Source organism: Aotus nancymaae, unplaced genomic scaffold (genome assembly GCF_030222135.1).
Source record: "Aotus nancymaae isolate 86718 unplaced genomic scaffold, 86718_ANA_hifiasm-v0.15.2.pri h1tg000033l, whole genome shotgun sequence".
NCBI lineage: Eukaryota > Metazoa > Chordata > Mammalia > Primates > Aotidae > Aotus > Aotus nancymaae.
The window spans coordinates 59,165,343-59,179,566 of NW_026988447.1; the positions used below are offsets into that span (position 1 = coordinate 59,165,343).

General features: G+C 35.8%; 1 protein-coding gene across 5 annotated transcripts in view; it reads left to right on the forward strand.

The window, feature by feature from the left end:
- Positions 1-14,224, forward strand: part of TBCK (TBC1 domain containing kinase) — a 263,530-nt gene that overhangs the window by 201,266 nt on the left and 48,040 nt on the right. For 4 of the 5 annotated variants that reach the window (XR_010345400.1, XM_012436502.2, XM_064384035.1 and 1 more), the window contains one exon: positions 6,062-6,221. The exons of the other annotated variant lie outside the window; for it this stretch is intronic. Coding sequence is in view for 3 of the 4 variants with exons in the window: in XM_012436502.2 (XP_012291925.1) it covers positions 6,062-6,221 (160 nt within the window). In the remaining variant the exon portion in view is untranslated. The remainder of the gene's footprint in view (positions 1-6,061; positions 6,222-14,224) is intronic. 5 annotated transcript variants of the gene reach the window in all.

A 14,224-nucleotide genomic window follows, 5' to 3' on the forward strand; every position in this document is an offset into this window, starting at 1 on the left:
TTCTATATCGTTGACACTTACAAGCATTGTTAGACACTGACGCCACCTGTTGGAGTTGCCAGAAGGCACCTTAGCATATTTGCTGCTGACACCAGTTACTCCAGGTTTAGCAAAATTCTGAAATTCATTTCTCACCAATATGAAAGTGATGTTCTAAGCATTCTATTAATCATTGCAAGAGATTCAAAGATGAAATTAATGTAATACACATTGTTCCTTTCCGTTGTTTAGATACAAGTTGTATTCATTAGTATATTTTATATGAAATCAAATTGCTGTTATGAGAGATGTACAGATACTGTGGGAAGGGAAACTTTCATGGATGAAACATTTGAGGGATGGATATTTAAACGTGCAAAAATAAGGGAAAAAAGATATTTAGGCACAGAAACTACAGGAGATAGAAAACCTATTGGTAACAGTAATGATTTAGTTTGGTTGGAATTGAAGTACATAGGTTCTGTTCATGAGGACTGAACTGAGAAATACGGGCTTTGTCTTGTAGGCAGTAATGGAAAGTTTCTCAGCAGGGACGTGATGATCTGAACACTTTGCTTTTAAATTTTTTATCTGTCAATATTGTAAATCAAGTGTATTTCCAAGAGAAAAGACAAAAGTTGGAGGAAACAGTTACCACAGTAGTTTTAGCTCAAGACAAATCAGTATCTGAAACAGGCAGTGATAATGGGAATGAAAACGTGAGTACGGGATTTATTAGAGTAGTAGAATATTGGATGTTGCTACTGATAAGATGTTAGAAATGAGATTTTTGGTTGATTTAGGAGATGGTGATGCCATTCAAACATAGTATCAATAGATTTAGCAAAGAAAATCTTGATATCTAAACATCTATATCAGTTAGTGCCTTTTAGTTATGTTATATATGAGAGAATTGTGGGTTTAATTTCATATTTCTTTTTGTCTGCTGATATACTAAAAGTAAAACCTTGAGTTTGGACTGAAAGGTCTATAACACTAATTATAATTAGTTTACCCAGCAGACAAACAGCCAAAAACAAAGATAGGTAGATCTTCTTGAGTGAGGGCTTTTTTGGTGAGATATTGGTGTACTTTGTCTTTAGAGATATGATGTCACTAAGTGTGGCAACCAACAAAAATGCTGTGCTCTTTTAGGATGTAAAAAAAAACATGAGCTGGTTTCTCTGTTTAATTTTAAGCAGTATTTTAAAGGAATTTTCTAATTTTTTTGTAAATTGAAGAATCTTTCTGAACATTCTTTGTTAAATACAGACATTTACCCATGTAATTTACCTGTACAATGTACCTATATTCTTAGACCTGACAGCATATCCACTTACAGTATTGTTATGTAGACTGATTTATGAATACAGAAAAGTTTTCATACCTTAGAAACCTAGAAGATAATATACATTATCCCTACCTGTTAATGCTGTTCTGATAATCCAACTTATTTGTCAGAATTTTACAGTAATTTTTTTTATCTGTTTGTGCATTGGACTACTAAATTCTGTTTAATGCAAAATTTTGATTTTCTTCTAAGCACGCACTCATATGCTTTTGGTAATGTCTGCCAAATGGAATGTTGAGCTGAATGGTTTATTTACAGGTAGGGGCACAATTTACTCCAAGACAGGGTAAGATACATAGTGTAAGGTTTCCATATGCCAAAGAAAATTCATATGTTTACTGGAATTATCCTATAGTACATTGAGGGTAGTAAACAGCCATATTCAAACACATGGTGAAGTGACTGCTACCATTATTGGATGCTTTTATGCTATCCTAACTATTATTCCAGTCTAGAGATTTCATTGTAATTACTGCTGACTTCTGTAATGATTTTTTTTGTATCTTTTAATTCTTTCAAGTATGTCATCAAAAATTCTAATTTTCTATGAACACTGGAAGTTATAAATTAGTGTTTATGGATACCACTGCCACTTTCACCAAAACCAAACCAAATATTGTAATGGCATTGTTGGAATTACACTATCATGATATATATGTGATTGAGCTAATCACCTCATAAACACTTTGGCTATTATTTCCTTAATAATCCCTAAGCTTGGTTCTTTGAAGCTGTAGCTTTTTAAATTCTTAGTTTATAAAATAGCATAGTGTCTGACTATTGGGTATTACACTCATTATAGAACCTCTTTAAGTGTGGTTATTGTTTACCCCATATATGTGTTTATGTAATGAGAAATGGCTTTAAAACGTAAAACATTAGTGTAGAGGATTCAGATTTTTATCTGCATTATACAGAAAGCAATAAAGTGACAGTCAAACTCCAAAACTATGTAGTGTTGCATGTTCATCTCTAACACTATTTGTGTGAAGGTACTGTGTATACTTGTTTTCCACTGTAATACAGTGAAATAAAACCAAAGTTCTTAGTACATGGAAAAATGTGCTTATCTCAGCATATTCTCTGTCTTTTTCTCTTTCCTTGCCAGATTTTACTCATGACTGATGGCAATCAACTAGGGTCATCCAGAGTCATAGTATTTTTTTGTTAACCATATGTCAAAAAATTTCTTCTATTTCCCTCTTTATTCTTTCTTATACAAAATATACAGAAATCTGTTCTTTGTTCAATTTTCAAATACCTCATATTTTATTCTGATTTTGAAGGACTCAACAAGTGAAAAAAGTATTCACCTTACCTACATTTACAGTATAATCAGACCACCTCTCAAATATCTAGAAATCGCCTTAATAGAAATTGTTTTATTTCATCTAATACTGTCTGTGTCACATGGGATATTGTATTGTAGGCGGGGTAATGTAAATAATTTCCAAGGAAAAAAGAAAAGATCTTTAAATAACCAAAGTTGTCTTCATTGTCCTACTTATTTAAACAACAGGCTATTGATAGTAAATATATACTGATTTGTAACTAGGCCTATCTCATTCTCCTCTGTTGTTTGCCAGTAAGGATAGAAGTCAGAGGTTTGACCACCCTGTCTACAGACATTCATGCTTACCCAATCATTTTTGTACTAGAAGTTTCATGACAAGAGTGTTCTTGGATGAGTGTTCTTAGATGTTATCCAGGACTTTTTGGTTCAAATAGATTAAGAATGAGGAAAGTGTGACTTAAAGCTCTGTTTCTTTGGTCCCTTGTTTTCCAAAATGTAGCCTTAAAAAGGTTTGGAATCATTTTGTATTTTGAATAACTTTCTCTTTCACAAAAGACTCTGTTGCCATCATATTTTGTGAAGCATTTTAATATTTAATCTAGATTTTTTAAAAGACAAATTCACAACCAACAAAAAATTTTAGGATAATAACAACTTTATGACATACTTCTAGTCACTCAAAGGCAGTTTAAATTATTCTTTAAAGGCACATAATAAATAGGTGATATTGAACCTATAAAATCATCTTAAAGCTTATCTGTAATTATAGTTATTAGATATGATTATTTAGATAAAGATGGGTACTTTTTAAACCAAATACAGTATTCACTGAATTTATCTCTTAAACAGTTTTTCTTTTAGAGCCAGGGCCTTCTAATTTTCTAATATGTGACTGAACAACTTTTATGGAAGAGGAACTTAAAGGTTACTTTACATGTAAAGCTTAGCACAATCTGAGCATTATCTTTTATGTTTTTTATTTCTGATTTTCAAGGCAGAGAATCTCATTGGCTCAGCCTATATCATATATCCACCATCACCCTCCCCTCCACCATCCTGTCAGCCATGGTTGTGTCAGGGTCATCTGATACAAACATGACAGCCTAGGCTCACCCTTTTCTCAGAGTCAGTGGTTGGTGCTCTTCCAAACAAGAAAATGGAACGTGGACAGGCAACCCAAACTTGTCTGCTACAGCATTTGACTGGAATAGATTTGTATTGCTTTTACTACTCTAAACACACTAAAAAAGAAAAGATGTTCATAGTTGATAAGGGCTGTTTGATAAATACGGAAACACTCTGGCAACTTATTCAGACCTGACAGATGTAGATATATGAGCTAAGAATATATGAGTTGTTAGGTTCTTAGTTTGTGTTATAAAAAATTTTTCATTTTGAAGTATATCTTTACTGAAAATAAAAGTACTATCCATTAAAAAAAGTACCATCAGAATAATTATATTCTGAGAGAAGTCATTACTCTTCAGGAAAACTACAATTGGGATTATTGAATAATTAGAAATGTCTGAAAAACTAATGCTGATGATGTTCAAAGGTAATCTACTCATGATCATAAATTCTCTCGCCGTTCTAGAAAACTTCAACTAAACAATGTCCACTGGAATGTTAATGTTGATGCTCTCCTTTAGTTTTTCAGAACTTATGTATGGTTCTTTCTCTCGTTATTAATGTCATATGCTTTTCATTAAAAAAATGATGCAGCAGCAGCTGACTAGAAAATTTAAATTGTAAGATATGTAGTCCATCTCCACCGTCATTCTTGAGAGTAGGAGCCTCAAATTCCTCTGTCTCCATTAAGGAGAGAGAAAGAAAGAGAGACAGAGAAGTAGTATTCCAAAAGAAGATGAGCCTACAAACTGGGGCAATAGAGAAACTACATGTCAGTAAATAATTAGGATACTTCTCCTCATGCAGTGACAATTGGTAAGTTTTCAGGGGGACTATTACTTGCTTGTGTAGCAATCTTTTAAAACTGTGACTTTTGTTTTTTGAATAACATACCTAAAGTGGAAGTTTAGGGAAAATGCCTCTATTGAACACATAAACATTCTTTTTTTTGTAATCATCTGTGATTATTAAGACGGAAGAAATTAGCCTAAACTCCTTATAAACTGGTCTTCACATTCACTCCCCTTCTAGCCTTTCTCTACATTGTTGCCAAAATGCAAATCCTTTACTTCTCTGGTTAAAACACTTTCTGACTTTTATTGCTCCTAGGATAAAAACCAATATCATCAACATAGCCTACAAGGCCTGTGTGGTCGGGCCTCTGCATCCATGTCCAGGCTCACTGTAGCTTGTGCTTCCTTGTGCTATCTAAATTCCACTGGCCTTCCTTCATTTCTCTTTTTTGGTCATGTGCCTCCCCACGATAAGCCCAACATTTCTGCCTGAAATTTTATACCCTCTGCTACCTTATCCCACCTCCATTGCATCCCTTTGCCTGATTGACTTGTATTAATTCTTCAATTCTTGATATAGCCATCACTTTCTCAGTGGAAACCTTCCCTGTCTTCCCCAAAATGACAATCTATCTATTAAAATATTAAAGACACCTCTTTGAGAGTTTTCACAGTTGTTATTTTACGTTTATTTGAAGAGTTTTGATTAATGGATATATTTAAGAATGTTTTCCTTTCTAGAATCTAAAGAAATAATTACCCTTTTTTTAATCTGATTTCCAAAGTTCTACTTTCATTCCCTTAGTTGCAGCTTTTAATTACCTCTTGGAGTTTACATTTTTTTCTTTAAGATCTTATGATCTTTCTAAATGTTTTAAGCGAATGAATGCCTTTAATTCCTAAATTAATAGTTAATGAAACCATCAGACCCCTTTTAAGTGTAAAACAATAAGACACCACCCTCATCAGAGAGTGTAAAACTGGAAATAATGGAAATGCCAGATAAGTTTTCTTGAGAAATGAACCAAAAGAAGTGTTTTCAACCAGTGCTAATGGCCACTTGCAATTCTATATGGAGTCCCCTTTAGCAATCACTTGCCCAGAGAGTGTAGGCTTTTGCAGCATCAGATTAGAGCTGAGAAAATCCATTTGCCTGTGTCACTTTCAGAACTTTAAAATAATCATGGTAGTAACAATGAATTGAAAGGAGTGTTGTACAATTCATGCGATTACTATTGCTTTGCTGCATCAGGATCACTTTCATTATTCTTCATTTAATGAGGAAGGGCTTCTTTACATCTTTGGCTAGTCATCTTCCTTTCTCTTTTCTCCTTCATTTTCAAAGTTAACTTTCTTTTTTTCTCTTAGAAGTGCCTTATGTCATTTAGATAAAATACTCACATGAGCTAGAAAATGTTTAGTACTATCTTCAGGGAATCACTTACCTCTGTGAGTTTCTCTCAGACACTCAAAATTGCACACAAATAAATGTTTTCCTTAAATTTTCCTTCTTAGCTTTATTCGTGGTCACATTTCAGGAAGCATCAACATTCCATTTAGTGCTGCATTCACTGCAGAAGGGGAGCTTATCCAAGGCCCTTATACCGCTATGCTCCAGAACTTCAAAGGGAAGGTCATTGTCATCGTGGGGCATGTGGCAAAGCACACTGCTGAGGTAAGTATATTCAAAAATGTCATATGTACATATAATTAGTAATTTACCTGCCTTCTATATGAAGGTTATCTAAAAGTATATTTCTTCAGGAGTTGGTCACAAATAATATGAGCTTTGAAGATTTGTGTGTGTTCTTATGTGGAAGAGTTTGTCTGCCTTTAATTGAAGCATTTTTCCCTCAGTGTTCAGCATCAGGATCAACAGTAACCTTAAAAAAATCAAAATGGTAGCATAAGGCTGCTTTTTTCTAACTGCTTTCTCAAATTGCAAAGAAGTAGTTTGAATTCCCTCCACTGGAGAAAATCAGTAGTGTTCAAATGTAGGCTGTGAGAGCTGGTCATGATGAGATTTGTTAGATTTAGGAATTTTGTTTACTAGAGACTCAAAGCTTTTTGATGATAGAAAATTCAGGAAGAACGTCAACTTTCAGGCATGAGAAGTACATGAAACAATAAAATGGCTTTCTTCTTCCATGGCTATGTTCTAAGCAAATTAAAAAATAAAGAGTAGCATATAAAGGCCAAAAATACCATCTTTATTTTTTAATAAAAGACAAGTTGAAGACTATAGCTTAGCTTGAGAGCCAAATTGACTTACTTAAAAACAAGCAGGCAGAGAAGGTATCTAGATATAGGCAATGTTGAACCACTACAGGATCCTTCTCTAACAGGGAAGAATCTGCTCCTAGAAAAGTAGCAAAGGTAACTTGCTCCCTGCAGACAACTTTTTTCTAAAAGGAACATAAATAGGACTGAGGCTACCCATTGCTAATCAAATAAATCCTTCAACTTCTCAGGGCAGAGAGAATAGAGGGACAAAAAGAAAGACCAGAAATATGCTTAGGAAAATTCTGTCATCAAGGAAATCAGGAGTGTAGACAAAATATTTGCCTTGATTGTACATATTCATTTGAGCACTCCAGAAATGTGGTCACTGAAAATGTCAGATTAGAACTTTTAAACTTATTTTTTTTTAATCTTAGAAATCAGAGAAATAACCTACAGTCTCTTTTATTATGATAACTAATAACCACACTTTGTTGAACATTTGGAAAATATAAAGAGATCAAAAAAGGAAATTAAAAGTATGTATAATTTTACCACCTGGGAAGCAAAAAACACTTCTTGAATTTTTTTATTGGAAAACTATAAGTCCTCCATTCAACTTAATTCTGATATTGGCTAAGGATAACCCTCCTATCCCTACCTGCACAGAACCAGTACTGATAGAAACAGAATAGAGGAAAAATGAAAATACTTTGTTGTTTCATTCCTAGAGCAAGTGTGTATGAAGTCCATGAAAACAACATGTGATGGTTACATTTAGAAAACTATGTCATATGATTTTGTAGTAAGAAACTAGGCTATTGATTTTTCCAAATTTGATGCCTTAAGTATAATTTTTTAAGTTTTTGCTTTTCATAGAGCAAAATTGAGAGAAAGGAATAGAAATTTCCCATATACGCACTACCCCACATGTGCACAACCTTTCTCATTATCAACCTCCCCCATCAGAGTGGTATATTTGTTACAATTGATGAACCTTCATTGACACATCATTATCATCCAAAGTCCACAGTTTATATCAGGGCTCACTCTTGGTGTTGTATATTATTATTTTTTTAAATTTGTAATAGATATTTGTTAACTTTTAATTTAGGTTAAGGGGTGTATGTGCAGGTGTGTTATATAGGTAAATTCATGTCACAGGCATTTGTTGTACGGACTATTTCATCACCGAGGAAATAATACCTAGTACCCAGTAGTTATTTTTTCTGCTTTTCTTCCTCCTCCCACCCTCCACCCTCAAGTAGGGCCCAGTGTGTTGTTTTTTTTGTCTTTGTTAGAACTTTAAAACTTTAAAAGTCAGATTAGAACTTTTAAGACTTTTGATCATAAACTATTTGAAGTATCCAACAATCCATGTCTCAGAAATACAGGCTGATGGCAGCATTAACTTTTGACACTAAATGAAAGTCATTCTTAATGATAAAGCTTAACTAACCATACTAAAGAAGTATCCAAGCGGATATTTAAGTCATAAATCACTCACCTATCTTTTATATAACGATATCTACCATCCAACAGAAAACAATCTAAATACACCTATTTCAGAGAAAGTCAGAATAGTAACTCATATGGTTTGGATATTTGCCCACTCCAGATCTCATGTTGAAATGTAATCTCCAATGTTAGAGGCTGGACTGGGGGGAGGTGTTTGGATCATAGGGGCAGATCCCTCATGAATGGCTTGATGCCCTCATGGTAATAAGTGAGTTCTCACTCTGTTAGTTCACATGAGAGCTGGTTGTTTAAAAGGCTAACTCTTCCTTCTCTCTTTTGTTCCTGATCATGCCATGTGACACGCTGGCTCCCTATTACCTTCTACCATGATTGTAAGCTTTGTGAGGCTTCATCAGAGATAGATGTCAGCACCATACATTCTGTAAAACCTGCAAAACCATAAGCCAATTAACCATCTTTGTTTTAATAAATTACCCAGTCTCAGGTATTTATAGCAACACAAGAACAAACTAACAGATAATTGGTACCAGGAGTGGGGTGTTGCTATGAAATACCTGAAAATGTGGAAACAGCTTTTGAACTGGACAATGGGCAGAGATAGAAAGAGTTTGGAAGGCCGGGAAGAAGACAGGGAGATGAGGGAAAGTTTGAAACTTCTTAGAGACTGGTTAAATGGTTGTAACCAAAATGCTGTTAGAGATATAGACAATGAAGTTCAGGCTGATTAAGTCTTGGGTGGAAATGAGGGAGTTATTGGGAAATGGAATAAAGATCATCCATGTTACACCCTGGCAAAGAACTTGGCAGCATTGTATTCATGTCATAAGGATCTGAGAGGTTTGAACTTAATTATGATACAAGATACCTGGCAGGAAAAAAATATCTAAGCAGCAAAGCATTCAAGAAGTAGTATGGCTGCTTCTGACACCCTAAGTCATATATGGAAGCAAGTAAACAACTTAAGTTATATTTAAAAGGGAAGCAGAGCATAAAAATTTGGAAAACTTGTAGCTTAGTCCTATGGTAGAAAAAATCCAAGCAGGCTGCAGAGCAACCATTTGTTAGATTAGCATGACTAAAAGGGAGGCAAGTGCTAATAGCCAGGACAGTGGGTAAAAGGCTTTGAAGGCATTTCAGAGTTCTTAGGGACAGCCCCAGAGGCCTTGGGAAGAAGATTGGTTTCAGGGGTCAGGCCCAGGACCCCACTTCCTGCATAGCCTCAGGACAGTACTCCCAGCATCCTTACCACTCAGGCTCCAGCCACAGCTCAACTGGGCCAAGGTAAAGCTCAAGCTGCCACTCTGGAGGGAGCAAGCCATAATCCTTGGCAGGTTTCGTGTGATGTTCAGCCTGCAGATGCACAGAATCAAATGTGAAAAAGGCTTAGCATCTCCCACCTGGATTCCAGAGGATGTATGGGGAAGCCTGGATACCCAGGCTCTACTACAGGAGCAGAGACCCCACAGAGAAACTCTACTAGGGCATTGCCAATGGGAAATATAGAGTTAGAGCCCCTGCAGAGTCCCCACCAGGGAACCGTCTAGTGGAACTTTGGGAAGTGGGATGCCACCCTCCAGACCCAAAATGGTAGAGCCACTTGCATCCTCAGTGAGAATGGTAGGCAGCTTGCATCCTCAGTGTGGAAAAGCCATAGGCACTCAACTCCAACCTGTGAGAGCAGCCACAGGGGCTACACCCTGGAAAGCCACAGGGACAAACCTGTCCAAGGCCTTCATAGCCTATGTCTCACACCATTGTGACCAGGATGCAGGACATAATGTCAAAGGAGATTGTTTTGGAGCTTTAAGATTTAATGACTGTCTTGCTGGGTTTCAGACTTGTGTGGGCCTATTGGCTCTCTTTTGGCCAATTTCTCCCGTTTCAAATGATAATGCATACCCACTATCTATAGCACCATTGTATATTGGGAGTAAATAACTTGTTTTTGAACTCACCGGCTCATAAGATCAGTGTACTCATCTCCAGATGATACTTGGGACTTCACACATGTGACTTGAGACTTGAATTAATGCTGAACAAGTTAAGACTTTGGCAGACTATTGTAAAGGCATGGTTGTATTTTGATATGTGAGGAGGACATGAGATCTGGGGGATCAGAAGCAGAATGATGTGGTTTGGATGTTTGTTCCCTCCAAATGTCATTTCAAATGTAATCCTCAATGTTGGTTGTGGGGCCTGGTAGGAGGTGTTTGGATCATTGGGGAAGATCCCTCTTGAATGGCTTGGTGCCTTCCCAATGGTAATAAGTGAGTTCTTGCTCTGCTAATTCACGTGAGAGTTGATGCAAGAGTTGATGATTTAAAGAAGCCTGGCTCCTCCTCCTCTCTCTCTTGTTCCCACTCTTGCCATGTGACATGCTAGCTCCCTGATGCTTTCTGCTATAATTGTAAGCTTCCTGAGGCCTCACCAGAAGCAGATATTGGTACCACAGTTCCTGTAAAGCCTACAGAACCATGAGCCAATTAAACCTCTTTTTTCTTTTTTTTAAATTTCCTCTAAAAAAAAAAAAAAAACAGGATACATATACAGAACATGCAGGTTTGTTACATAGGTATATGTGTGCCATGGTGGTTTGCTGGACCTACTGACCCATCCTCCCTCTAAGTTCCCTTCCCTCATCCACCACCCCAAAATAGGCCATGGTATATGTTCCCCTCTTTGTGTCCATGTGTTCTCAATGTTCAATTTGCATTTGTGAGTGAGAACATGCAGTGTTTGGTTTTCTGTTCCTGTTTTAGTCTTAGAAGATGATGGCTTCCAACTTCATCCATGTCCCTGCAAAGGACATGATCTCATTCCTTTTTATGGCTGCATAGTATTCCATATTTTCTTTATCCAATCTATCATTGATGGGCATTTGGGTTGGTTCCGTGTCATTGCTATAGTAAATAGTGCTGTAATAAATATATATGTGCATGTGTCTTATAGCAGAATGATGTATATTCCTTGAGTATATACCCAGTAGTGAGATTGCTGGGTTAAATGATATTTTTGGTTCTTGATTTTCGAGGAATCACCATACTGTCTTTCACAATGATTGAATTAATTTACATTCCCATCAGCAGTGTAAAAGTGTTCCTATTTCTCCACAGACTCACCAGCATCTATTGTTTCCTGACTTTTTAATAATTGCCATTCTGACTGGCATGAATTGGCATCTCATTGTGGTTTTGATTTATACATCTCTGATGATCAGTGATGTTGAGCCTTTTTTCATATGTTTGTTGACTGCATAAATGTCTTCTTTTGAGAAATGTCGGTTCATATCCTTTGCCCACTTTTTGATGGGATTGTTTTTTTTTTAATTGCAAATATGTTTAAGTTCCTCATAAATTCTGGATATTAAACGTTTGTCAGATGGGTATATTGCAAAAACTTTCTCCCATTCTGTAGGTTGCCTGTTCACTCTGATGATAGTTTCTTTTGCTGTGCAGAAGCTCTTCAGTTTAATTAGATTTCATTAGTCAGCTCTGGCTTTTGTTGCAATTGCTTTTGGCATATTTGTCATGAATTCTTTGCCCATGCCTGTCCTGAATGGTATTGCCTAGGTTTTCTTCTAGGGTTATATGGCTTTGGGTTTTAAGTCTTTAATCCATCTTGAGTTAATTTTTATATGAGGTGTAAGGTAGGGGTCCAGTTTCAATTTTCTGCATTTGGCAAGCCAGTTTTTCCAGCACCATTTACTGAATATGAAATCTTTTCCCCATTGCTCATTTTTTTCAGGTTTGTCAAAGATCAGATGGTTGTAGACATGTGGTGTTTTTTCTGAGGTCTCTGTTCTTCTCCATTGATCTATATGTCTGTTTTGGTACCAGTACCATGCTGTTTTGGTTACTGTAGCCTTGTAGTATAGTTTGGAGTTGTAGCATGATGCCTCGAGCTTTGTTTTTTCTTTTTTTTTTTTTTTTTTTTGCTTAGGATTTTCTTGCCTATATGGAGTCTTCTTTGATTCCATAAGAAATTTGAAATAGTTTTTTCTAATACTATGAAGAATGTCACTGCTAGTTTGATGGGAATAGCATTGAATCTATAAATTTGGCAGTGTGGCCATTTTCACAATATTGATTCTTTCGATCCATGAGGATGGAATGTTTTCCATTTGTTTGTGTCTCTCTTATTTCTTTGAGCAGTGGTTTATAGTTCTCCCTGAAGAAGTCTTCACATTCCTTGTTAGCTTTATTCCTAGGTATTTTATTCTCTTTGTAGCGATTGTGAATGGGAGTTCATTCATGATATAGCTCTCTGCCTGCCTCTTGTTGGTGTAAATGAATGCTTGTGATTTTTGCACATTGATTTCATATCCTGAAAGTTTACTGAAGTTACTTATCAGTTCAAGAAGTTTTTGGGCTGAAATTATGTAGTTTTCTAAATATAAAATTATTTTGTCTGCATACAGAGGCAACTTGACTTCCTCTCTTCCTATTTGAATACGCTTTATTTATTTCTCTTGCCTGATTGCCCTGGCCAGAACTTCCAATACTATGTTAAATAAGAGTGGTGAGAGAGGGCATCTTTGTCTTGTACCAGTTTTCAAAGGGAATGCTTCCAGCTTTTGCTCATCCAGTATGATATTGGCTGTGGGTTTGTCATAATTAGCTCTTATTATTTTGAGATATATTCCATCAATACCTAGTTTATTGAGAGTTTTTAACATGAATGGATGTTGAATTTTATGAAAGGTCTTTTCTGCATCTATTTATATAATCATGTGGTTTTTGTCTTTGGTTCTGTTTATGTGATGGATTACATTTACTGATTTGCATATGTTAAACCAGCCTTGCATCCCAGGGATGAAGCCAACTTGGTTGTGGTGGATAAGTTTCTTGTGTGCTGCTGGATTCAGTTTGCCAGTATTTTATTGAGGATTTTTCTGTTGATATTCATCAGGGATATTGGCCTGAAGTTTTCTTTTTTTGTTGTGTCTCTTCCCAGTTTGGATATCAGGATGATGCTGGCTTCATGAAATGAGTTAAGGAGGAGTCCCTCCTTTTAAATTGTCTGGAATAGTTTCAGAAGGAACAGTACCAGCTTATCATTGTATTTCTGATAGTATTTAGCTATGAATCTGTCTGGTCCTGACCTTTTTTTGGTTGGTAGGCTGTTACTGCCTCGATTTCAGAGCTTGTTATTGGTATATTCAGGGATTCAGCTTCTTCCAAGTTTAGTCTTGGTAGGGTGTATGCATTCAGGAATATATCCATTTCTTCTAGATTTTCTAGTCTATTTGCATTGAGGTGTTTATAGTATTCTCTGATGGTAGTTTGTATTTCTGTGGTGTCAGTAGTTATATCCCTTTTATCCTTTTTATTGTGTCTATTTGAGTCTTCTCTCTTTTTTCTTCATTGATCTAGCTAGCAGTCTATTTTGTTAATTTTTTCCAAAAAAAAAAAAAAAAAAAAAAACAGCTCCTGGATTGGTTGTTTTTTTTTTTTTTTGAAGGTTTTTCATGTCTATCTCTTTCAATTCTTCTCTTAGTTATTTTTTGTCTTCTGTTAGCTTTTGCATTAGTTTTCTCTTGCTTCTTTAGCTCTTTTAATTGTGATGTTAGGGTGTCAATTTGAGATCCTTTTAGCTTTCTGATGTGGACATTTAGTGCTATAAATTTCCCTTTTAACAGTGCTTTAGCTGTGTTGCAGAGATTCTGGTACGTTGTCTCTTTGTTCTCATTGGTTTCAAATACTTCTTGATTTCTGCCTTAATTTTGTTATCTACCCAAGATTCACTCAGGAGAAGGTTGTTTAATTTCTATGAAATTATATGGTATTGAGTGAGTTTCTTAATCCTAAGTTCTAATTTGATTGCATTGTGGTCTGAGAGACTGTTTGTTATGATTTCAGTTCTTTTGCATTTGCTGAGGAGTACTTGCAATTATGTGGTCGAATTTTACAATAAGTGCCATGTGGCACTGAGAAAAATGTATATTCTCTTGATTTGGAGAGAGTTTTGTAGACGTTTACT